A 25,052-nucleotide genomic window follows, 5' to 3' on the forward strand; every position below is an offset into this window, starting at 1 on the left:
CGATGTCATCTTGATCATCACGCCTCCTTGAAGTTTTGTGCATAACGACATGACTGTTAGTGTTATCCACGCCTTTGCTATGCTCAGCTTTACTAATCCTAGTCTGCGCAAGTGCGCATCGCCTTGCGCGTGCGCGCTTGTGCGCTTGTGCGCACATGTGTGGTGCGTGCTTGGCCATGTGCGGGTTGTGTGTGCGCGCGCGCGTGTGCCTGTGTCGGACCACGCGGTACGCCGTGATTTGTGTTTCGTCAGGCGGCGGGCCGCGGGCGCGTCTGCAAGAAGAGTCGACTTGTTGACCTCGTACTGAGTGATGTAGTCTTGTAGTCTGTGTAGCCCTAGCCCTGTTATCATGGTTATGTTGACCTGATGACCATGATGACTCTGACTCTGAGTCTGAGTCTGAGGCGACAAGGCTAAGGCATTGGCTGCCTCAGTGCCTGGCCGGCGCGCGTGCGTGCCCACAGTAGAAAAAAGCTGGCTTGCGCCGCGCACATGCTAAGTACAGCTGTAGCATGACTATAAAAACCTATTGGAAATGGTAGCCCATATCAGCTGTCAGACAACTGGCGTGGCTTCACACACACACACTCAACGGCCAGTGCTGTTCCAACAGTTTTTTTTGAAGTGAGAAAGAGTGCACATATTGCGCAGTAGCTAGACGTAACAACGACACCTAGCGCCTCCTGTTCAGGCATTCTGGGTGGTAGCGTTTGAACTGTTCTTGTTGCTCAGCTGAGACAGTGAGAGACTCGCGAGAGTGAGAGGTGACCCGCTTCCATCTAGCGTTTAGTGAGCAGTTTCCTACACATCCGTACCCAGTTTCTTGCTACTGGGAACTACTTTGTGCGCGTCCGACGATCCGTTGCTCGCTGGACGGAACGTTCAACCGGCCAGGAGTGTTGCTGGTATTTTGAAAGATCTTGGCCGTTACGGAATCTGCTGCTGACTTGTCGATCTAACACGATGAGAGAATACAAGCTAGTTGTCCTTGGAGCGGGTGGTGTTGGAAAGAGTGCTCTGGTGAGTGACAATCCGATCGTGAATCTTCGCATTGTCCTGTGCATGCGTTCATTTTGCTTCGCCAAAAGCAAGTGCAAGTTTGTGTGTATGTAAGGCGCGATGGCGATATTTCGCTCTGGGTGTCCGTGTAGTGTGCCGAGGCAAGACCTCGATTCACAAATACTCTACTGGTGCTGGTCGTCTGCGACTCTGTTGTCGTTTCAACATTTTGCACAAGTGTGTGTGTGTGTGTTTGTGTGCGAGATGATTGTTTTGTATCGTTCCGCACTGGCCATGTGCTGCTTGGTTTGTCGGTTCCTTGCATCTGCTGTAAACCACTTGCTCTAAAATCTCATCATTTCTCATCCATTCAACCTTCATCCCCGCACTTGTCTAGTAGTAGTAACTTGAATTTCGTTTGTAAACAGAAAGCCAGCACCATGCGGCGTGTTGGAGAAAATTGACGTGGACATAATCACTGCATCGGAGAGCCTTTTGCCATGTCGTGTAGCTTGGAGACTTCCTGTGTCGTTCAAGTGATTTGTTGTTATGGAGTACGTAACTGTTATAGCGCTCGCAACCATAGTATTATCTGCTACTAGTATCGTAGTACTATAGTAGTAGTAGTAGTAGTAGTAGTAGTATGTGATATGCAAGTGGACCTTGTCGTTTGTCGAGATGTCCATCAAAATAGAAAGTGCCCACTTCTGGATGTCGAGAAATGTTCTGGACAATACGAACCATAGAATGGGCCGGTGTAGTTTTCTGCTCGGATCGCCGTCATCAGTGCCTATTTGCTGCATGATCTGATTTACCCACTCTTCATCGTGCACAACTGCACAAGGCATGTAACTTTGTAAGTGTCATCACTGCAGTAGACATCACTCCACGAGATCGAGAGTGAAGAAGGGAAACACCAACGCAACAGTAACGACGTGCTATTCTCGGTTTCTCTACTCGCTCATGTGTGTGTGCGCGTGTAGGTGCGCGGGCGGAGTAATGTTTGCTATTGTCAAAATATTATTATTCATTGGGGAGGAAATGTCGAACCTGCAGCGCAGGTCCGGTGGGCGCCGAGCGACCAAGTGCCGACACTGATCTCGCCACGATCATGACTGGGATGGGCTACACTACAGGGTTCTCGTCTGGTCTGATTGATAACAATTAATAAAATGTTGATATGAAAGTATTAGTTGGAACGCTCTGCTAGTTGCGGTTCAGCGGGTACGTGGCGGTCGTCGTGTTGTTTGTTTCTATTGCCTACTTTTGGTGAGCAATGTCGCTCTCGGCCCATAAAGAGCAAGCCGGTAGTATCGATCCTGTCGATGATCATCACATTGTGCTACTCTGCAGCTACATCATTGCTTTGATTGTGTTGTACGGCCTGGCAATGAACAGTTGCCTGCGCTCCAGTGCAGTGTTCGTAGCTGAGCCTAGCGGTTTGTCACAGTTGTCGCACAACTAACCGTTTGCATTTTGTAGTAGTGTGTTCGTTTCTAGTCTTTGCATTCCTGTTGTTCATAGACTGTTGCTGGCTGCAACCATGCATAGCTGATAGGGAGGCGTGTTAGGGCTTTTGTCAATGTGTCAGAGAATTGTTTTTCCAGCAGACGACGCCCAGCGTTTCATGGGTCAAAGTTATGCATGGTGTCCTCCCTTGCTGGAACGACAAAGACTTTGACAATGCTGGGTAGCATGCACATACTAAATAGTTGGCATTGACAAAAAAAATGTTATCACAACTGCCCAGGCAAACCCATCAGCTTCTTGTGAGAGGCTGATAAGAGACAGGGATGCATGGCTGGCAGTCTACTGGGAATTGTTGTGTAGTCTGTACGGTTGTTGATGTAACTAACACTTTTTCTGGGTTCAGACAGTGGGGTCCATCGATAGTGATTCTGATGCTGAACGGAGTTGTCTCTACCTGAGTTCAGTTGTCCCTGTGTTGCTTTTTGGCTAGCCTTCTTCAGTGGTACTGGTCTGATCCGGGCTGCACGTCTTACCCGAACACACACACACAAGCACTCACTCTGATGAGACTTGCTAACTGCATATTCTGGGCAAGACCTGCACTGGCTGTAGATCTTACTGGTGTGCAAGCAGGTACATATACTGGTGTCTCACTTGCTCCTGGCTTCACACTGTGTTTGTGTGCTTTTGCAGACGGTGCAGTTCGTCCAGGGCATCTTTGTAGAGAAGTATGATCCGACAATCGAAGACAGCTACCGCAAGCAGGTGGAGGTGGACGGCCAGCAATGCATGCTGGAGATCCTAGACACAGCCGGTACGGAGCAGTTCACGGCCATGCGCGACCTGTACATGAAGAACGGCCAGGGCTTTGCTCTGGTCTACAGCATTACCGCGCAGGCCACGTTCAACGACCTGACCGACCTGCGCGACCAGATCGGCAGAGTGAAAGATTCACAAGAAGTAAGTAATAATATAAGTATGTTTATCCAAGATACAGTCAGCCGGCTTGCCAAGAACAACATTGGATAAACGACAACATGCAAATACCAGCACTAGCTCAGACCACACTAGCTCAGACCAAGTAACCACTTGATCGCCTACTTTTAACCATACCGTGATCAGCACTTTTCTCATGGCTGATCCAGGGTCTTTATTCACAAGGTTGACTGTATACATAATGAGAGCGAGAAGCTGGGTCGTCGTCGTAGTGTAGGATGCCAGCAATGATGGTTCTGGTGATGCCTTCGGGTGGTACGGTGAAAACGATGCAGTGTTTCTGATCCTGACCTATGTTGTATGATCTTGCATCACTGTATCAAGTGTTACGTGGGGTGTGTTAAGGAAACTGTAGCAGCATGCACGGTCAGTAATAGCATGACTACAATGCTGGGTTCACAGTGCTGATGTGTTGTGGAGCCTGCGCTTGTCACCACTACACCTGTACTTGCGTGCTGCGTACTCTGTGCTGCGTCGTACGATAATGTCAGGGAATCACAGATGTTATCCGGGCCTTGCCTGTGATCAGCACAGTCACTGGTTTTGGTGACCCTGCTATGGGAGAAATGGATACATGCTGGACTGTATTGATGTGTGCTAGTTATCGGTGTGGTTCATGATAGTCGTGTTGTCGCTGTTCTGCCCTGTGCAGGTACCCATGGTCCTCGTAGGAAACAAGTGTGACCTGGAAGACGAGAGAATCGTCACCAAAGACCAAGGCTCGGGCAAGGCCAAGGAGTTTCACTGGTAAGCCGACCCGACTGACTATACGGCTGCTGTGCAGTCAGTAACCCTGGTGTTCAGTGCCACTGCAGCATACTGTACCATGCTACGACTTTCTTGGATGGTGGACATTCACTTGTAGCATTGTGCTGTGCACCTATTGGCGTTTGTGAGTGCACATGTTTGTCTCTTCATGTTCTGTTTTGTGTTCCTGTCACTCCTTCTGTATTGTAGTAATTTCATTGAAACATCAGCGAAAGCGAAAATCAACGTAATGGAGGTAAGCTGCTTTTTCCATATCTCTGCATTACTCCCTCCCTCCCTGAGCTTCCTTGTTGGAGCTATACTTTGCGTGATCTAGACTACCGTCGGAATGTAGGAGAATCTAGTAGTAGTTGGTTGTAGTCAGGGTGGCGTTGCGGATGCTGATTTCCATGCACTACAGTGTGCTAGGCAGCCGCTGTCATGTTCTGCATGGAAGTTCCAAACTCGATCACTAATCTGTCTATTACCCTGCGACTCCGCGTCCTCTGCAGCTCTTCTTCGATCTCGTACGCCAGATCAACGCCAAGAGTCCCACATCAGCCAAGAAGAAGAAGGGTGGATGCGTGATGCTGTAAGACAGAGGAACATCCACAGCTTCTTAGTTGACGTGTCGGTGACCATGAGGCGACAGAGAACATTTCTATGCTAGGCTTGACTTTCTTGTGCTATTTGTATCTGCTATAGGGCGAATGGTTGTACATTATTTTATTTTTCTTGGCCAATTTTTCCCCGTTTGTGCCATTTTTTGTCGAACACAATGTTGATTGCTGGTGGTGCCGCCCCAGTCAAACTGTTGCCAGAAAATAGTGCCCTTGTCTTCAATGCTGTATCCAGTGCCAGTCTGCAAGGTACCCCCAGGGCGATGTTTGGACATCACCCAGGGAACTTGCTCAATCTAGAGCAAACACGTCTTGTACCATTCACTGCTGGGCACGTTCTGCTTTCTGTATCTTTCCGGTCCTCAATTTCATCTCTGCTTTGTTTTCTCTGTGATGATAGCGTATCTAGCTGGCTGCTGTGCTATAATGCTATGCTACCTAGTCCAGGGTGATGACTCTCTGTGCATGATACAACAACTCTAGACTAGCTGTATGCCCTTGGCCCGCGAGTTGGGCAACAATAGCAAGCTGTACCACTGACCAAGGTCACAACAGAGCAAGCCTGGTGACGATGATGTACATGTACATGCATCATGTGTATAATATTTTGTTCTAATTATTATTATCCTATTCCATCTTTGATCCTACCAGGTGACTGCTCCAGGTTTACAACAGGTTAAGCCGTTTCAATAAAATCTTATCCTAGTGAGAAAAACCAACGGTCTTGTGTGCCTTTCTTATAGCTGTAGGCTTGTCATCGCGCGTCACATGGGTCACGACAATGGTCACATTCGTATCAGTGTCTGGTTTAGATATGGCTCCCTGGCCCTGATGTACACAAAGCAAAGCTGGTGCATGTAGTGGGCAGGTGTCGTAATGCTAAACCGAGTGCCACATACCCAGTATGCTCGAAATGACAACTCATCATCGAGTCATCAACAGCATTCAATCAACCAAGATACTGCTACCTTTATCAAACCCTGACACTCCGGACTTCAGCAATACTACTCTATCTCTGCATATCTGCTCAACCGCCTGCCAAATGTACGCTCACAACACACACACACACACGCTCACACACTCTCTCTCTCACACACACACACTCTCTCGCTCTCTCTCGCTCTCTCTCTCTCTCTCTCTCTCTCTCTCTCTCTCTCTCTCTCTCTCTCTCTCTCTCTCTCTCTCACACACACACACACACACACACACTCTCACACCTGACCTGACCTTTGACGCCCATCGCCGGAGGCGATGATAGCAATGCTACGGCAGAAGCCATAGCAACTTGGCTCTCTCACATACACACACATACACACACACACGCGGCTACAAGTACAATAAAGTGATGTAGTTCATTAAAAAAAAAGAAGAAACACACTGTACGTTTCGATCTGCCATGCAGTTCGCGAGAATATACAGTGCCAGATTCTAATCACAAGAGAACCAGACCCATAAAGGTAGGTCCATACGATACTACTGCTAAGATGACAATGGTAAGAAGCTACACATGTCATTGGGAGGAACATGATACATATACTCAACTTCACTACCGTATATACAGAGGAAACAGACATACTGCGGCTAACCTCGTGCTAAAATGTTTCGTAATAAAAAAGAAAGTAATGAAGCAAAACTTGGCGAGTAGAGATTCTTTTAATGCTTGCGGGGAGACTACTACTGACAACGTCGGACGCACACAAACAGACGCACACAGACGCACACAAAGGAGAGCCTGTGGAAATTAAAATAATAGAAATACAGCAGCACTGGACTGAACGTTGACTACGTTCCCACGTGCAAACAGATCTATACTTGATAAGAAAAGACCAGAAAATAGACCGGGCATGGATACCAGCACCATGCCAGTGCTTTTAGCATATCACTTTCTGCGTACAGTTAGCATACAAATTGCTCCTCCGCACATTGCGAACGGATGCTGAATAAAATTGGCATCATGGATTGGATAATGGAGCGTCAAGCCTGCTATTACCACAGTGAGCAAATGCAGCACAAGCAGGAGAACACGGCTAAACGAGTGAAGCAAATAGCAGCGATACCTCTGCGCGGCGTTGCCAGCAATGCTGGAGGGTGCGATACATCCAGTGCAGCGCAAACCTGCCTCAACATGCGGGACTACCGCTGATTGTGGTATGTCCATAACGGTGGCCGGTGGTCATGGTGAAGCTGCTACTGCCGTTCAACAAGAGGCTATCACTAAGTAAAAATGAAGAAAGGCAACCTCAAGACCGGCAGAGTCTTGTTATCTGCATGCTAAGAAGTATGATAGAAGCAGGCCCACAACAAACGCACTGACACAGTACACAATCAAGTGGCTCCTCTGCATCTGCAAGGGAATAAGAATGACACAAAGTACCAACATTTTTTTTAAATATCACAGTCATCCAGTAGGAAAGGCGAGGAACGGAGAAGCAAAGTGGTACTCAACGGACCAAAGCAAAGGGCACAGAACACTAAAACAGACAAAGCACCTACCACAACACGACTCGGATGCATTTTCGATGGAGAGCCGTTGAATGCATCTTCTTCCCGGCCCGCAAGCTCGCGCTGCTGCCTCAGCATGTTATCTGCAGCAGCTCGCCGGAGTTCAATAAGCTCCAGTGATTGGCTATCGACCTGGGTGAGGGAAGCATTGAGACGATAAACAACACACACACAAATTCCGTTACAACTTTACAAGTCCAGTACAAGTCTGACACAATGATAACCCGTATTTCCCAAATTATAAGTCAAACTCGATTATAAGTCGCACCCCATTTTTCAGGTTTGAGCCCTATTGTTTTGATATAATTATTGACTTCAGAAGTAAGTCATGCTCGATTGTAAGTCGCACCCCCTTTTTTACCCTTGAATTTTAGTGTAAAAGGTGTAAGACTTATATTCGGGGAAATACGGTACTTCAAAAATCGTCGTAAATCCAGAACACATTACCAGTGACATTCTGCCAGTCAGAGCATTGCGTTACACTGTGCAATGGAGAAAACTTACACTGCTAGCCATGAACACCAGCATGACCTGCAATTATTAATTAGATAGGTAATTGAATTAACCCTTTAACATCTGACCAAAATTCCCATGCATTTCCAAATGCGATATTTCTCATCTCATTCTGAGAACATCTTTGGTTCTGATCAACCAATTTTCATAATCTTGGGCATTCTGGAAAGCTCTCCACGAGCTGGGTACATTGAGCTCAAACTGGACACTACTGTGATCACATATCCAACGCCAGGGTGCTTCAAATACTCCCCATCGCTGGGTATCCGAGAAAATTCTCTCCTCGTCAGCCATTTCTCGCTCCTTCATCGGAAACATTTCAAATTTGTTTGCTTGAGTTTCTTTTTATGCTGCGCTCGCGCTCAAAGCATGCCAAGGTGACTCAGCATGTCAGGAGAGGGAAAATTCCCAGCTCAAGACCAGTCACTCAGAAAAAATTCGACTTTTGCCGTGGCTGAAATGTCGAGCGCGATATCTTTGGAAGGAAGCATCGCAGCTCTTCGCCGATTGTTGCAATGAACAGCTGGACTCTTTGGCTTCTTCCTACATATTTAGGGCGCGTTCGAATTGTCACTCTTTAACTTTTTCGAGGAGTTGGAGCTCCTCGAAACTCCACAACCTCATCCGATGGGAGAGGTGGATTAGTTCCGAAGAGTTTGGAATACTGTAGCTACGTCACGTAGTACGTGGAGATGGTCGACCTGATCGGACGTCCTCATCGCCATGATAATTCCACTGAAAAACTCTAAAATGATAGAAACCGTTTGAATGGGGCACTTCAACTAATCTCTTTAAAAAATTTGTTTGAAGAGCTGATGAAGACAATTCGAACGCCCCCTAAGTTTTTGAGATTCCGTCAAGAATTGATCGAGATACGAATGTTTTAGTGCATTTATGTCCATGGACCAAATTCGGTCGGTTCATGTGCACACAGAAGGTAAAGGGTTAAAGGCAAATCGTGTATGACAAACTCACATGTGCTTGCAACTGACGACACGTCTCCTGGCTGGCACCTATCTGCTGCTGGCAAGATAGCTGTAAAGAATCACATCCAAGCACAGCCACCCCACACATACCACCACCACCACACACACGCAGACACATACCACCACCATCACCACACACACACAGACACACACACCACACGTACCACCACCACCACCACCACCATCACCACACACACACAGACACACACACAGACACACACACCACACGTACCACCACCACCACCACACACACACAGACACACACACACAGACACACACACCACAACCACGCACAAAGGCAGGCAGGCACACAGACAGACAGCAACTCACCATGCAGACACACTGGCGGGAAAACGTTCAAATTTCCTGATGCATGCAAATCTTAGTTGGTCTGAATAACATCCAAACATGAACCGTTTACACAGTACATCGTTTGCTGGATACGAGTTCCGATGAACAAAGCATAAATATTAAAAAAATAAAAATGCTAATCCTGTCTGGTCACGCAGCATTGCAGCTTTCATCACAATCACAACTTGACCTGCACAACAGACTATTACCAACCTGCTCCTGTCCTAGTCGACTCTCCAGCTCCTCCACTTGGCCCTTGAGTCGCTTCTGCTCGATACCCATGTCCTTATTTTCATGTTGTAACCTTACAAGGAAATAAAAAAGAGAGCAAAGAAATGTTAGATAACATGAAGAGAGAGAGAGAGAGAGAGAGAGAGAGAGAGAGAGAGAGAGAGAGAGAGAGAGAATCAGATATAGGAGGAGACCGTATGTACACTGATACAATAACGCCGCCACCGACAACGGCATCATCATCTCGACTGCCCTGCCACTACATGTATGTCAACTCTAAAGCGGGATTCACAGAAGCTTTTTTGCGATGCGACACGCGATGCGACGCGATCTGCGACGGACGCGTGCGATGCGAACTCGCGAAATACCATTCACAGAAGAAGTCAGTGATGCGACGAAGTCTTGCTGATTTGGCTACGTCACCATGATATTCGCGCGGTTTGATACAACTTGTACAAATTTATAGGCAACTCTTGAGCCTTTGTACAACTTTGCTGTAGAAAAGGTCAAAATCGTACGCCAAATCGCTTGTCGCATCGCATCGCAAAAGTTGAGCCAAGCTCAACTTCTGCGATGGCCTGCGATGGCCCTGTTGCGGCAGTTGCGTGGGGTCCGCGATGGTTGCGATTTGGGGATTTCCCGGTTTCGCGGCTGTCGCATCGCGTGTCACATCGCAAAAAAGCTTCTGTGAATCCCGCTTAATGCTGGGAAGAAGCACAATTTCATCATGCTGCATTGCACTTCACCAAGGTTAACACGTGAATAATGAGAACTGAAGAAAGAGCACAGGAGATCTTACCGAGATATGAATTTACGACTGTCGGATAGATTCTGACGCATGGCAACATACTGCGCCGGTGAAGAGTGATTGGAGCGGTTCGGCGCATTCACTACGCACACACACACACGCACATACACACACGCACACACAAACACCCACACATATGCACACCCACACATATGCACACACACACACACACACACACACCAGGAAAGAAGCAAGTACATTGAAGAACTAGTACAGCCCTAATCAACTTGATTAAAGTTTGGCATGTACAGCGGGAATCATGGAACCAGGACAGCAAGATTGCACAAGAGACAGATCTCGTGACACCGGGTACATGTATTCACTAAACCATAGCCATAGTCACACAGGGAGCAAAGCGGTATGCTAACATGCAGTACTAACAACACAATTCCAGTGTGCAATACCGGTACTCTATGCGTGCTCTGGGTAGGATTCCCAGCAATTGCTGAGCAGGGCTGGCGCCACTGGTACGGCGGCGGGTACTGCCATGGCTGTGCAGGTTTTGACCAATTCCAGCGTTCATGGAATCTCCAGTGTGCAAGTAATCATGTGCAAGTAGTAAAAACTAGTGAAGAGCTATCCTCATGCACATCCTGGTAGAGTCTGTCTCTCTCCCTCCTAAACTGTTCTTCTTGTCCAGTGAGGACTACTGTGCTAGCTGCACACATACTTGTACGAGTCTCGCATGCTGCTAGAGAAGTGTGTGGCCGAAGCAAACAGACATGATGCATAGAGCTAGAGAGTAGAGATGCATGCTTCCATGCTACTGAAAGTGGCAATGGGGAAGGGTCATGTAGCCTGTAGCCAACCTGAAGCTGTACTAGTCCTAAGGCTAAGGAGCTGGCTCTGGCCTGTCTGCGACTGCTCAGGAGAGAGGCGGACTGGAGAAGTGCGTCGCAAGGCTTGCAGACTACCATGCATTCTCTGTATCTAAACGGCTCAGTAGACGATAAGCGCAACACCGCCCCATGGGCCAGGAGGGGGTCTGGCTTATGTGTGCAAGCCGGGGTAGGTGGGCGGACAGGCACCCAGCAGTACAGTGTGCATGCTTGGGTTTACGCACTTTGCACTTGGGGGTATTTCCACAAACACTACAACACTTCTACTGGGTGTGAGCACTGACTTTACTCCTGCACTGAGCCAGTCAGTGAGAGGCATACGATGTGGGCTGTATGGCAGGTGGTGGTATCGTGGCATGGTACGAAAAGCAGGGCAGAAATGAATGGCAGAAATGCATGCTAACTTAGTAAGCACGTCGGGTGCGACTTACTGGCCTGGTACATTCGCATGTCTTTTAGTGAACCGGCCGCTGCCAAGTCGGCTGTGTGACACAGACATAGGCACATCAGCAGCAGAGGGGGCGATGATCTGATGGGGTGGTATAATGGCATGATGCGATTGATTGTAATGCATACCATGCAGCAGTGCATGCACACAGAGACTACTGCCAGGACCGGTGCAATCCACACGAATGAATGACCCTATGGTCCTAATGTGGGCATGCATGGCCCCCGCGGAAGGTCCCCCGGGGCAGGTTGAGATGGCATGCATAAGTATGCATGGAATAAATTCCGCACAGGTGGAAAGGAGCAAAGCTCCAGAGCATTATTGCGCAACATGGGTTGATGCATGACATGGCGTTCCATACCCAAAAGCATGCGTGTGTGTGTGTGTGTGTGTGTGTGTGTGTGTGTGTGTGTGTGTGTGTGTGTGTGTGTGTGTGTGTGTGTGTGTGTGTGTAGTAATGTAAGCAACACAACAATCCTATGATCACTACTGTAACTAAGTAGCACCAGTGGTGACTCTGTGGTAGTTACCTGACTGACTCTGCGGCAGGGCTACATCCGCTAGACACGCGCCCAGGCATGATCGATGATGACCAGGGAGGCAGGGACAAAAAGCACAGCAAGGCCGCAGGAAAGATATGCAACAGAACACAACACCACAGACAAAGACTAGTTCAACAGAACTGCACACGACAGGTGCATAGTCAGAACTTCAGCAGAGGCAGAAGCAGGTATCACATCGTGTGAGTAAGTAGCAACATGCAAGACAGACAATTACAATGCCACACCATAACCACAGGTTACACTTGAAAGACTATCCAAGGCCACGCCAACACAGGCTGTCACACAGGATATCTGGAAGATGATACGCCAACACAGGCTGTCACACAGGATATCTGTAAGATGACAAGGAAACTTACGACAAGATCGTGTCGCTGCAATGCCTTCCTTCCGACCATTTGGGGAGGACGCAGACCCCGGCACAAAGCTGCCATCTGCACAGAAGCGCACATGCAAAGACAAACATTATACGTAACAAAGCGGCACCATCAACACAACACAGGAGAGGGTTGGAAAGCTGGGATTTTTAAATTTTGAGTATAGTGCAGCAGACCACCTGGCTACATAGATTTCTAGATGGGTGATTTGGTACAGAATGCTACCCTCGCCTCGCACTGTACTTTGGTACAGAAAGCTAACGTTACCCTCCACACACACACACACACACAATATAAAAAAATGCGTTGCATGGCTCATGAGAAGGTAGAGTAGTGAAATAGAAAGACAAAAACAGATGCACAGTACCACTGCTGCTGCTGTTGCCGACATTAATGTACATGACATGTATGATATTTCCACTTTGTTACAGGCCATTCACACGACGTGCAAACTCACTTTTATCGTACCGATTCCAAGGATCCTTTCTCGGATACGATAAACTTGGGACACACGCGTGCAGCTAATTTTTTTATCTTGGCCGAGGCCCTTTTGCTCGGGATTATCTTTGCACGCCAGGAAAAGTGTCGGTTGTTGAAAGTGCGTACTGCAAACACAGTGCTTGAACAAAGGAAGATTCAAAATTTAACATTTCCCGGCATTTTCAGGAGGTCACTATGGATACATTGACGGTTGCAAAGTTTGCCCAGCACCGTGTGAACTGGATCACGGTTTTCTTGGTCACACACGTGCAAGTGTTTACACGTCGTGTGAATGGCCTATTACATGCTGTCAGCCAACACCATGTACAGTAGTAACACAATGGATACATTGACGCTTACCCAGATCACCATCGTCCAGACTGGGCAATCGCTTGATCTCTTCTACACTACTATCACTACCCACTGAGCCAGCGGCAACGGCGTGGACGGGAGTTACAGCTGCGGGACCATTCGACACGGGAAGAGCTACAAGGGGCGATGCAGCAGTCGCTGGGGTTTCACTCAGCTGTTTTATCCGGCCTTCGAGAGCAACAATTGCCCGGCTCTTTTCTTGGATTTCGCCTGAGCAACACGAAGCAAACCACGACAATTAGTGAAGTTTGCCCCGCCATGAGTGCAACAACAACAAACACCAACAACAGCAACAGACTGAAAGTTAGTACGGGAATGTGCTTTGTTATCGTCTACAGTTACAGTAAACTGACCCTGTACAGTATGACATCTGCCTCTGCATAGCTAACTCACTTTCCACTTTATCCAGCGTCAGAAGTCTTTCATTGGCCAGCTGCTGCAGTTCGCCATTCGATGCTGCAACACACAATAAGCCGCGGCAGGGGACACATGTACAGGGTCACATACACTAATCTGTGCCAATGGACATTCCTTTCTTCCAATACTAGTCGTCCTTAGGACTCCGGAATCCACTCATAATCAAAGTGAATGGACCACACCATAATGGGAAAAGAGAACGTGTGAAATTACTTTGGAAGCCACTGTCCTAGTCCCATGCCTATCGGGTTTCCTTCCCCTTTACAGGTTATAAAGAATTTGGGAATCTACACGATGCACAAAGCCCCCAAGGCTATAAGAACTAGTCTTGTTCCACAAATGTATCACACACGTTGGTGTAGACCACAACACAACACAACACCACACACCATTTGACGCCCATCGCCGGAGGCGATGATAGCGATGCTACAGCAGAAGCCATAGCAACTTGTGCTGGGATTGCACCATTCAACAGCTTGCAAGGCTGAAGAATTGACCGCCACTATTCAGCCTGGTCTACACCACACAGCTATGAAGTGGCTTTTTCTGGCCAGTGAATCCCTACTTTTTGGTCTTTTTTTCATTTTTTTCACGCACACACATCACACCACATACTCCGGCATGCACTGGCTGTTGGTAACCACCCAGGAGAATGAAAAAGAAGTCAGGAGGAGTCTGAGAAAGAGAAGAAAGACGTGTGTGACCATAATCGTCGGGAATCGAACCTGCAACCTATCGATTGGAAATCGCTGCACATACCACTGCACCATATGGCACACCACACCCACACACACACACACACACACACACACACACACACACACACACACACACACACACTGTGCATAGGCCAGGCTCCCATCTCCTGCGTCAGTCAAAGCAGTAGACACGGCTCACAAACATCGATAGAGTACTGGCATTCTCTACTCCAGTTAACTGCTGCAGTATTATTATCACCCACCCAAATATACCGGTACCCGTTCTTGTAATGCGCACTAAATTGGTTGTTGGATAGAGACGTAAATGCGACCATGGTCACGCATGCAGCCATACAGGCAGGAGCTCACAGTGAGTGGAGCTTCAAGAGAACTTACTTTGTGACTGCTCCAGTTGCTGTGTCAGGTCGCCATACTTTTCATCAAGTGCCTCCAATCGCTCTGTCAAAAAGGGAAAGGGCAGTTTCACAAGCCGTCGTCGTAAAATGCACAAACCATGATGTTCACGTACCATTACCAAATTTCAACATTGATACAGGGGGGGGGATGTCACAACGTAGTAGAAGACACTATTTCAACATTAATACAGGGGGGGGGGGGGGGGGATGTCACAACACAGTAGAAGATCAACATTGATACAGGGGGGGGGGGGGGGGGGTGTCACAACACAGTAGAAGACACTTACGGTCAAGCTCTTTTATTCTAGCTTTGTCCGTATCATCTATGCAATGCAAGAGAACAAAGGAGAACACACAAACACAGGAGGCCATGAGCTGAGTCTGAAAGTCACCCAAACACTAGGTTGCTGCCAGTTAGCAAGAGCATACACCTGGGTTACTCTGTGGAAAGAAACTGGAAACTGGACAATTGTTCACGCCATAACCATGATAACACAGAAGTACAGTTTCAAACAGCAATAGAAACATCCACAGAACCCCCCACCCAAACACAGCCACCACCACCACCACCACCACCATCAACAATTATTACAGCTATCATATAGGGCCACACTGCTTCCAGAAACGGGAGCCAACAAAATGGAAAGAGAAACAACAAACTATGAGAGCTCGAGTGAGAAGAACAGTCAAGCTAGTAACAGAAGCATGCATGCTGGTTGAGTAAGTTGCACACATGCACGTCCACACACACTCAGATCCCCTATCCTGAGAAACATTCAAACATAACACCTACCTGGTTTGAGCTCTGATGCAGTTTTCAGCTTTAACTTTAGCGTCGTAATCTCACTTTGAAGTTCACTGTTCTCTCCTGAAATGTACATGAAGATACAATGGTGTAAGTGCGGAAAGGAGAAGAGTTCAACAAACTGCCCGGTGCAGGATGGGGGCCCAAGGTGTACAGTCAGACATCTTTAATCTGGTGCCATCCCTTGGGAAGAGTTCTGCTGGATTGACGATGGTACTGAATTAAAGAATATCCACACAAAACGGGAAAATGCATATCAACTCATGTATACTGTAAAAGCAGAAATTTTCGGTGGTATAATATTTTCGGTATTATCCAAAATCGGCGGTTCGGTAGAGGGAAATTTTCGGTAAAACCCGTTCTCCAGGTAAGTGTACTAGTACAGTCTGTATCGGCTATAGCGTACCCTTTTGATTTCCGTGATTTTATCACTATAACCGATGCATCACTATATGCGATACGATCGATTTTTTTTCTTTTTTCGATCGACACATGAAAGGCAAGGAAATACTTCCAGCATGGCGTTTTGCCAAATGAGCATGCTGCATGCATAGTTGACATTGCCCGCATTTCCATAAAAAAATTATGTTATGTACATGTGTCACTATAAAAATAAGCAACGTGAAGAAAGTAAAAAGATAGGGCCTCAGATATTATTGCTACATGTATTTTAAAGTTATCACTATAGCCGATAAAAATGTAGTGTGTTATGCATGTTTTGATTCTTTGTTGCCATCATAATATCCGATATATCACTACATCCGATAATATTGGTTATAGTGATATTTGTACTGGATAAAATACGTTTTGCTTTTGATATTTCGTACCAAAATCACTGTAGCCGATATATTCTTATATCCGGTCACTCTATAGCCGATACAGACTGTACTACATGTATACAGTATCGGTTGTACCGAAATTTTCGGTGGGTTTTATTTTCGGTAAAAATTGTCGGCACCGAAGTTACCGAAAATAAAACACCACCGAAAATTTCTGCTTTTACAGTACTTCGGTGCCCTTTCTACCAGAGGCGGCTGGGTACCAGTCTCATACAACAACTATGTGAACGCTTTATGATGACATCTGCAAACACTTGCTCTCTAGTTGACGGTAGTCTACTAAGTTCCCAGTTGACAAGGGTGTGCTGTAGTCCATAGTGTGCGCTGTACAGTCATGTACAATGCAATACAGGGGGTGTCGAAGAAAGGAGCTCAATGTACTGCACATGTACACATACCGTAGTGTCCTGTATTACAGCCTGTCTCGTATAGAAGCCTGTTTCGAATACAAGCCTGATTCTAAAGATGCACTGGCAGCACATAGGCCTGGTTTTAGTGTTGATATACATAGATATACCTGGTTTGAATACAAGCCTGATGTGAATAGAAGCCTAGCCCTGACATCGGCATCTACAGGAATAGGCCCGACTTTAATACGCGACATTACGGTATGTGGATGTTTGTTTCCAGAAAATCTGCTGGAGAACCATAGCTAATGCCGAGGTAAAATTAGATGGCAATCACCCAAATCCTGCCAAAAATCGCGAGTGCCAAAATAAAAGACCAGCATGTGTACTACAGCCCAATCTCACAAACAAATTTCGACAATGACCACTTTGAAGTGCTACATCTTCCAAGTCACATGGTGTGTGCGTGTGTGCGCGCGCGCGTGCGCGCGCGCGCGCGTGTGTGTGTGTGTGTGTGTGTGTGTGTGGTGTGTGTGTGTGTGCGTATGCGTGCAAGACATGGATGCTGTCTATCCTGGAGCAGGTAGCCAATGCACGCACAGTAAAACCTACTACAGCAGAGATGAAAACCAGCACATGCCATCACTCACCAGATATTGATGCCTGGTGCTCCTCATAAGCAGCATTAGTGCCAACCAGACGATCTCTCTGTGAAGCATTATCCAAAAGAGCAGCGATAGCAAAGTCCACATTGCAGTACATGGCAGTCACTCGCAAACACAAACACACTTTAGGACGCTCACAGAAGAAGTGGCTTGAAATATGCTCTACGAGGTGTGGGAAAGCACATACAATGAATGCATCCTACCAACACACACACACACACACACACAAACACACACACACACACACACACACACACACACACACACTGCACACAAAGCAAGATTCGGGGACAGAACCTTCAGCACAGGTGACGCCAGCTGCTCACCTCATCAACAAGCTTGTCGTGCTTCTCCTTGAGCTCAGTGAGTTGCGCATTAAGACCGGTGTGTTCCTCCGAGGACTGTGGAGTCAGAAGGGCAAAGAAGAAAAAGAAAAGGAAGAGCGTTGGACAAGATTCATACTGAAAGAGTTCAAAACTGGGCACACCTATCAAAACACGGACTGGTATAGCAGGCACATGTGCACTGCCCAGTGATGCGCTACATTGAGTGCACTTCAACTAACAGAGCTATTGCCAGATCACCACCAGCAGGTAGGATGTACAGAAAACAATTGTGTAGCAGCTCATGGACAGGATACAACAGTTCCATACAGCTGTTTCCCCATGGCTCCATTGAGAACAAGAACAGAGATACATGCATGCACTTATGCATGAACTTCTGCAATCAACTTGTAATCAGTCTCTGCAAGAGCACACAGGTCATAGCGTGTCACTACACATTCGAGATCGGAAAAGCAGGATTTGTCATTGATGTCATTCTTCAATGGGACACAGTAGTCAAGGACCTTCATTTGGCAGTATGGCAATGCCCTCGTATAATCTGTGAGTGCTGTGCGTGTGCTTTGTCATACTCTGCCAAAAGTGACGCAAGTAAAGTATTACAACTTGACCGCCATCCATTCCAATTGTCAACTATGGTTAGATGCCTTTACCATCTGTGTGGCAGCAGATCTGAACGTGGCACTGTTCTTACTGCAAGTTGGCCTCACCTTTTGCTCCAAAACAGAATGCCGCTCTTCCATGCTGTTCAGCTGAGTGCGTAGCTCTTCCATTTCAGCAAGACGCTAAACAACCAACGGAAACAATATGAAGAAAGCACATTGTTTGTCAATATTGATAGACCAGACAACAAGAAATAGGCAGTGTGTAGTAGTCTAATGGACAAGAAAATCCTGCAAAACATAGCATTCCTAATAGACGGGCACATCCGACAGCTAACGCCCGGTACAGTATAACACCAGTGACACAGACACAGAAGGCAATTAACAAGATCACGTCACCAAAACTGGCAAAAGCACACCCCTACCTGCCGTTGCTTTTCAGCAAGAACGCTCATCTCCTTCTGAGATTCCTGATACAACAATGTCCTCCGATCTGCCTCTTGTTGATAGCGATCGCACTCCAGCTGTCGAGGAAAGAGTGACACCGAAACAAAGAACTATGAGGCGAGCAGTACATGTTCAAACACCAGATCCGTAGCTCCAACACCCACAGTGTGCGCAAAATGTGATCAGCATGCAATGGTGGGATCGAAGACACACTGCACAATGAGCGTCCTTTGTCTTGGCCAGGTTCTAACCTTTGTCTCAGACAGCTTGCAAGATAGGTCGAGCTTTTCCTGCAATACCCGCTTGATATTGTCCTGCAGAAAAACAGACATGAACATGCCAATAACATTCAGCCGACATTAGGCCATGTAAAATATATTGATTGTTTATCGTCAGATTTTCCCGAGAAATCAGGGCGGACGGGAGGTTTTTATTTTTATTTTTTTATTATGCATTTATGGCTGTAGGGTAGGTGTTCGCAACCCCAGAAGATAATGGAAAGTGGAACAACCAACGTTACGTAGAAAAACGAAGAAAATCAGGCAGCTTATGATCAGTTTCACTTTTAAGTTTTCAAGCCCATAGCAACTAAGTTATGGTTCAGTCTGTGGACTTGACCTTCGAAAATCTACGGCCATGCTGATTAGAGGCTGTAGACCGCAGTACATACAGTACATTTACCAGTATTAAAAAATAAAATAATTCGGCGGGGAGGGTGAAAATTTGGGGCGGGCGCGGACGATAAACAATAATTTTTTTTACTTGGCCTTAAACAAACTTAGTCCAAAGCAATGCCAGCGGAATCAAGATTTGCCTTGCACGAGCACTAAACCAGCTAAACCAGTACATATTGGTAGAAGAAAAAATATAAGCTACTGCCCAAAGGTGATTACAAAAACCATGGCCAACACAAATATCACATATTCGCTAAAAAAAGAGTTTGCAACTGGAACACTTCAGTGGTGTGCAATGCTATACTGATGCAAATGACACACTATCAGTATACCGTATGTTTCCGGAGTATAAGCTGCACTTTACATACTCGTAACTCACCCCCAAAAAGTCAGGGGGCTTATACTACATGTAGCATGGTCAACTGAATGTTGAGATACTGTAAACTGCCTAATATTCGCGACGGATTAATGTTCGCTATTTTCGCGAGAAGAGCGTCACGCGAAAATTAACCCTCGTGAAATCTAACTTCAACAGTGGGTGCATGTAAGTGGCCCCAGTGCTTCGCGAACTTTTGCCATCGCAAACTTGCTGGCTCTAAGAAATCGCGAAAAATTAGTGACGCGAATATTGGGCGGTGTACAGTATAGGGTAGATGTCTGCTTTTTGTGACAAAAAGATATGGGTGCGGCTTATACTCCGGAAAATACGGTAATAACTCAATGACAAAGATGAATGCAGAACCCTGCGTTCAAATGACATCGTAGTAGTTGAGTTTCCCCACCACAGCCCTGTCGATACTTGACAGGGACACTGTTGGAGAGGATGATGGCAGCCTTGGCATGTTTCCTGCTCTGGAAACCCTACCCAGTATGCATTGCATGAAACTTTCCTTTCTAGCTCTAGCAACTAAGAAAAAAGATCACATCAAACAGGTCGCAACTCACCTTGGCCTTGCTGGTTTCTTGATGCCGTTTTTCTGTCTCAGCTGTCAGCTGCTTGAGCAGACATTCCTCGGTCAGGTCTTGTGTGTAGAACTGCAGCTGATTTTCCAACATCTCTATACGTGACAGCAGCTCATCCTCATCCAGGTAAGACTAACAGGAAAAGAGGAGAGAAAGAAGAGGAGCATGCAGGTTCAATTCAGCATCGGATAACAACGAGTAAATCGATCAGGAGAGCGATATCCACGATGCCTGGCTAGATCTGGCCAAGGCTGAACAGCCTACACGGCTCACTACTCTGCTATCAAATGCTACTATAGATAGCCAAATCACAGAACAGAAGCAGGACTGGACTCTGACAAACACAGTCGTCCAACAAATAGAAGTCCACGTCTTCTTCAGAGTGATGTTGAGAAATCAGGGAAAGAGAGCACTGTAAATACACGCACAGGAGGGGAGCTATTTGCACCAAAGCGGTGCAATGATTTTGCAAGGAGCGAAAATAGAGTCTCCACAGTTTGCGACCTCTCACTCCTTGAACGCCGAGGAATGAATCGATCAATGAAACAACTGGTAACGTGCCAAGTCTGGTGCTGCTACCAGCTTTCAGTGTGACATTTGTCAGCACAGTACAAGTTCACACTCTAGGCTAGTCACATGCTACCTAAGCTCATATAAACTGCATGCTGACTGCTGCAACAACCACTTTCACGTCCTGGCAAGAAATAGCCAGTTGAAACGTCATTTTAAAATCAAAGCTTGGCTTCCATGTACAAGACTGGGTCATGGATTTGTGTAGAGGCAGACAGACGAGCACATAGAAGACAAACCAACACAAAGAGATAAGCCAAGATATAGCATACTCGAAGTACCTTGTAGGCCTGCTGTGTTTCCGTTTTTGTTTCATTGATGTCTACCTGCACTGCAGACAGTTTACTTTCCAGAGCTTCTTGATGTTGCTTAGTTTCCTGAATAAGAATAAGAAGAGAACATACTATGCCTCAATACACTAACACCATGACTGCATAGACTCGCAATGTCATGCCGTATGTCCAAAGAAGGTATGCACACGGTTTATACAGCACAGCACAAGCATGTGAACACACCAATACACAGACTGTGGACATACGGTACTTGTACATGTAGACAGCCACAGCCACAGCCACAGCCATACACACACACATACACACACACATACATACACACACATACACACACACATACATACACACACACACACACACACACACACACACACACACACACACACACACACACACACACACAAACGTACACACCACACACATAATTATACACATACGGGTGCACACACACACACACACGCACACACACGGGCGTGCACACAAATACACATATGCAGCATACACTTACTATTAGAATTCGAGCCAGCTCATCCAAGTCACGAGCAGATACATCAACCATAGGATCCTGCAAGAGTCGTAAACACGCAATCAAATTTTAGCAGAAAGAAAGCGGACAGTACACCCACAAGAGAAAAAACTTCCACAAAAGTAGACATCACAAAGATTTCAAGAAGTACCCGGCCACAAGCACCAGCACCACACCACCAATACCAGAACTGCACAAGGCCAATTTCTATTCTACGCATCCATGTGTGACTGCGTGTATTCAGAATCAAAATTCAGACAAAAACACGTTGCTTACCTGCGCAATATTACCGGTTCTGAGAATGGCAAGGCAATAAAAACAATAAAAAAACACAGAACACAAACAAAAAACAAATAAAAATCGCAAACTGAATACCATCAGCACCAGATACGAACTAGATTCAGTACATTGTATGATAAACTTTCCAATTGTGTTGTTCCACCTCCACCCTCGTGTTATCAATTGTGTCGTACAGTGACACCTGTCTAAGGCGACCCCTCAAGGGACGAGAAAAAGTGGTCGCCGTGGTCAGGTGGTCTTCTTATCCAGGTTCAGTGGGTCGCGTGACCATATCCACATGTGATACATATTTTTGATCAGTGCATCACAGTCAGTGCACACACCTGCCTGGGGTCCTCAGACCTGTCAAATGTCGTGCATGCACCAAGTACATCTACACTTCCTGCACTGATGTGTAGATCTACCATGCCTGGTGCACCATGCAATGCGTACATTTACATGACTAGCACTGTGCAACTCGGTCGCGGGTGGGTGGTCGCCGGTCGCGTTGAGCGAGTGGTCGCCTTATCCGAGGTGTTTTGAATGTGAATGCGTCCGTGACAAGGAAAGGGTGATCGCCATGGTCGAGCGGTCTTTATATCCGAGTGGTCGCCATTACAGGTTTTACTGTATACTCTATTCATACTGGTCTCTACACACAACAGAAAGCCTTACGCTTACACATCCATCAAGTCTCAGCCATAAGCTATTATCCATTGAGCTACATCATTGGTACAGCAAAACTCGCTAGATCCGGGCAGATTGGGACCGAGCGGTGAGCACTGCCCGTAATTAGGAATTGCCTGTAACTCGGAAATTACATACTGCACGCAAGAAAATATTTCTATGCCAATCACTGTGACTGTTTTCGGGTTTTTTTTTTCTCATTGAAAAGCCATTTTCGTGACTACAGATGGGTCAGAAAGATGTCCGGTAGACGGACATGCCCTGACTAGGGACATCCGGATCTGGAGAGTGCTACTGTGCTTTAATGCACCCGGAAATATAGACTTGTGGTACACATACTTAAAATCACTTCACCAAGATATGCATGGCCGTGTGCGGCATGTGAACAACAACATACCATGGCAATGATAGAACATGGCTTACAGTTCACCAACAATGTCAACAGTTACAACAATGAAAAAGCAGTGCATAGAGTTTCAAAGATACAAGTTACATACTTCTTCACATCCAGGTCGCAGTGAAACGTGGTGATAATGCATCCATGCGTCACTGCAGTTAGATGGATACAACCAATACATGTACAGACAGCACATTGTAAGTTCGGATTAGGTACCTGACTTCCACTGAGGAGACAAAGGCAACGCGAGAAGAAAATTAATATGCCCCCCCCCCCCCCATCATTATGTTTACGTCATTGAAACAAGAGGCCTCCAAGTGCCCCTATGACCGGGCCATGGGCCATGATTACCTTTTTACCTGTTGTATCATCACTGGGCCACGTCGCACTACTTTCTAGTGACATGGGTCTGTGCACATATGTGCACATTCAAATACCGAACACATACAGTCTGTATCAACTATAGAGTGACCGGATGTAAGAATATATCGGCTACAGTGATATTGGTACAAAACATCAAAAGCGAAATGTATTATTTTTATCCAGTAAAAATATCACTATAACCAATATTATCGGATGTAATGATATATCGGATATTATGATGGCAACAAAGAATCAAAACATGCATAACACACTTTATTATTATCGGCTATAGTGATAACTTTAAAATACAAGTAGCAATAATATCAAAGGCCCTATTTTTTTACTTTCTTCACGTTGCCTATTTTTATAGTGATACATATACATAACATAATTTTTTTACGGAAATGCGGGCACTGTCAACTATGCAGCATGCTCATTTGTTAGAAGCGCCATGCTGGAAGTATTTCCTTGCATTCCATGTGTCGATCGAAAAAAGAAGAAAAAAATCGATCGTATCGCATATAGTGATAAAATCACGGAATCAAAAGGGTACGCTATAGCCGATACAGACTGTACAATCAAAGGCCACAGTACTTTCTTGTACAGATTGTAGTCAACAAGAGAGATAGATAGATAGCTAGATAGCTAGATAGCTAGAGAGAGAGAGAGAGAGAGAGAGAGAGAGAGAGAGAGAGAGAGAGAGAGAGAGAGAGAGAGAGAGAGAGAGAGAGAGAGAGAGAGAGAGAGAGAGAGAGAGAGAGAGAGAGAGAGAGAGAGAGAGAGAGAGAGAGAGAGAGAGAGAGAGAGAGAGAGAGAGAGAGCAACAACAACATTGCCAAACGCCATGATCACCTGATCTGTTTTGGTTCTCGGTAACATCGACACCAAACTGAACGATGTCGCCATCTCGTAGCGGGACAGGTGCACTCTCCTCGCCTGTACGACTTAATCTGTGACTGTTCACAAAGGTACCATTGCTGGATTTGGTATCCTTGATGAAGAACTGCACACAACAATAATGGAAAGACAGTGATGTACGCATCAGCAATTGGAATTCCTTGTTCCGATTTTCGGAAACAATGAAAATTACCCCCTCATTACAGCACTGTCGGTCGCAGAAGAACTAAGGGATCAGCCTCGTAGCCTAAACCATTCTTGTCATGTGCTACAATCTATGCACAGCTGAATCACCGTGTGCACATTAGTATTCTGTGCTTGGTGAACTTCTAGTCTGTTCGTTCTTTGGTGCCCGGCAGTACTGTATATGTACAAGCACACGCACGAATGCATATCCCCCCCCCCCCACACACACACACACGCACACAACAACAACAACAACAACAACAACAACAACAACAACAACAACAACAACAACAACAACAACAACAACAACAACAACAACAACAACAACAGCAGCAGCAACA

At 46.3% G+C, this 25,052-nt stretch overlaps 2 protein-coding genes across 4 annotated transcripts in view; one reads left to right on the forward strand and one right to left on the reverse strand.

The window, feature by feature from the left end:
• The first annotated feature begins 563 nt into the window (after positions 1-563).
• Positions 564-5,547, forward strand: LOC135809219 (ras-related protein Rap-1-like). The gene is made up of 5 exons (XM_065322514.1): positions 564-1,020; positions 3,163-3,429; positions 4,118-4,212; positions 4,423-4,468; positions 4,725-5,547. The coding sequence occupies exons 1-5, from the start codon at positions 964-966 to the stop codon at positions 4,806-4,808; spliced, it is 549 nt and encodes a 182-aa protein (XP_065178586.1). The 5' UTR covers positions 564-963; the 3' UTR covers positions 4,809-5,547.
• Positions 5,548-6,170: 623 nt separating this feature from the next.
• LOC135809220 (sarcolemmal membrane-associated protein-like) overlaps positions 6,171-25,052 on the reverse strand; it is a 21,457-nt gene continuing 2,575 nt past the window's right edge. The window contains exons 2-25 of one of the 3 annotated variants that reach the window (XM_065322515.1): positions 24,481-24,631; positions 23,366-23,417; positions 22,179-22,197; positions 21,885-21,941; positions 21,365-21,460; positions 20,496-20,645; positions 19,128-19,190; positions 18,855-18,953; positions 18,538-18,612; positions 17,813-17,887; positions 17,472-17,529; positions 15,624-15,698; positions 15,118-15,153; positions 14,811-14,873; positions 13,693-13,755; positions 13,288-13,509; positions 12,430-12,504; positions 12,041-12,070; positions 11,494-11,544; positions 10,215-10,305; positions 9,398-9,488; positions 8,823-8,882; positions 7,326-7,466; positions 6,171-7,176 (exon numbers count right to left, since the gene is read on the reverse strand). In XM_065322515.1, coding sequence (XP_065178587.1) covers positions 7,093-7,176; positions 7,326-7,466; positions 8,823-8,882; positions 9,398-9,488; positions 10,215-10,305; positions 11,494-11,544; positions 12,041-12,070; positions 12,430-12,504; positions 13,288-13,509; positions 13,693-13,755; positions 14,811-14,873; positions 15,118-15,153; positions 15,624-15,698; positions 17,472-17,529; positions 17,813-17,887; positions 18,538-18,612; positions 18,855-18,953; positions 19,128-19,190; positions 20,496-20,645; positions 21,365-21,460; positions 21,885-21,941; positions 22,179-22,197; positions 23,366-23,417; positions 24,481-24,631 — 1,977 coding nt within the window. In that variant the 3' untranslated portion in view covers positions 6,171-7,092. The remainder of the gene's footprint in view (positions 7,177-7,325; positions 7,467-8,822; positions 8,883-9,397; positions 9,489-10,214; positions 10,306-11,493; positions 11,545-12,040; positions 12,071-12,429; positions 12,505-13,287; positions 13,510-13,692; positions 13,756-14,810; positions 14,874-15,117; positions 15,154-15,623; positions 15,699-17,471; positions 17,530-17,812; positions 17,888-18,537; positions 18,613-18,854; positions 18,954-19,127; positions 19,191-20,495; positions 20,646-21,364; positions 21,461-21,884; positions 21,942-22,178; positions 22,198-23,365; positions 23,418-24,480; positions 24,632-25,052) is intronic. The other 2 variants (XM_065322517.1, XM_065322516.1) reach the window with 2 other exon arrangements.

This window comes from Sycon ciliatum, chromosome 2 (genome assembly GCF_964019385.1).
Source record: "Sycon ciliatum chromosome 2, ocSycCili1.1, whole genome shotgun sequence".
Taxonomy (NCBI): domain Eukaryota; kingdom Metazoa; phylum Porifera; class Calcarea; order Leucosolenida; family Sycettidae; genus Sycon; species Sycon ciliatum.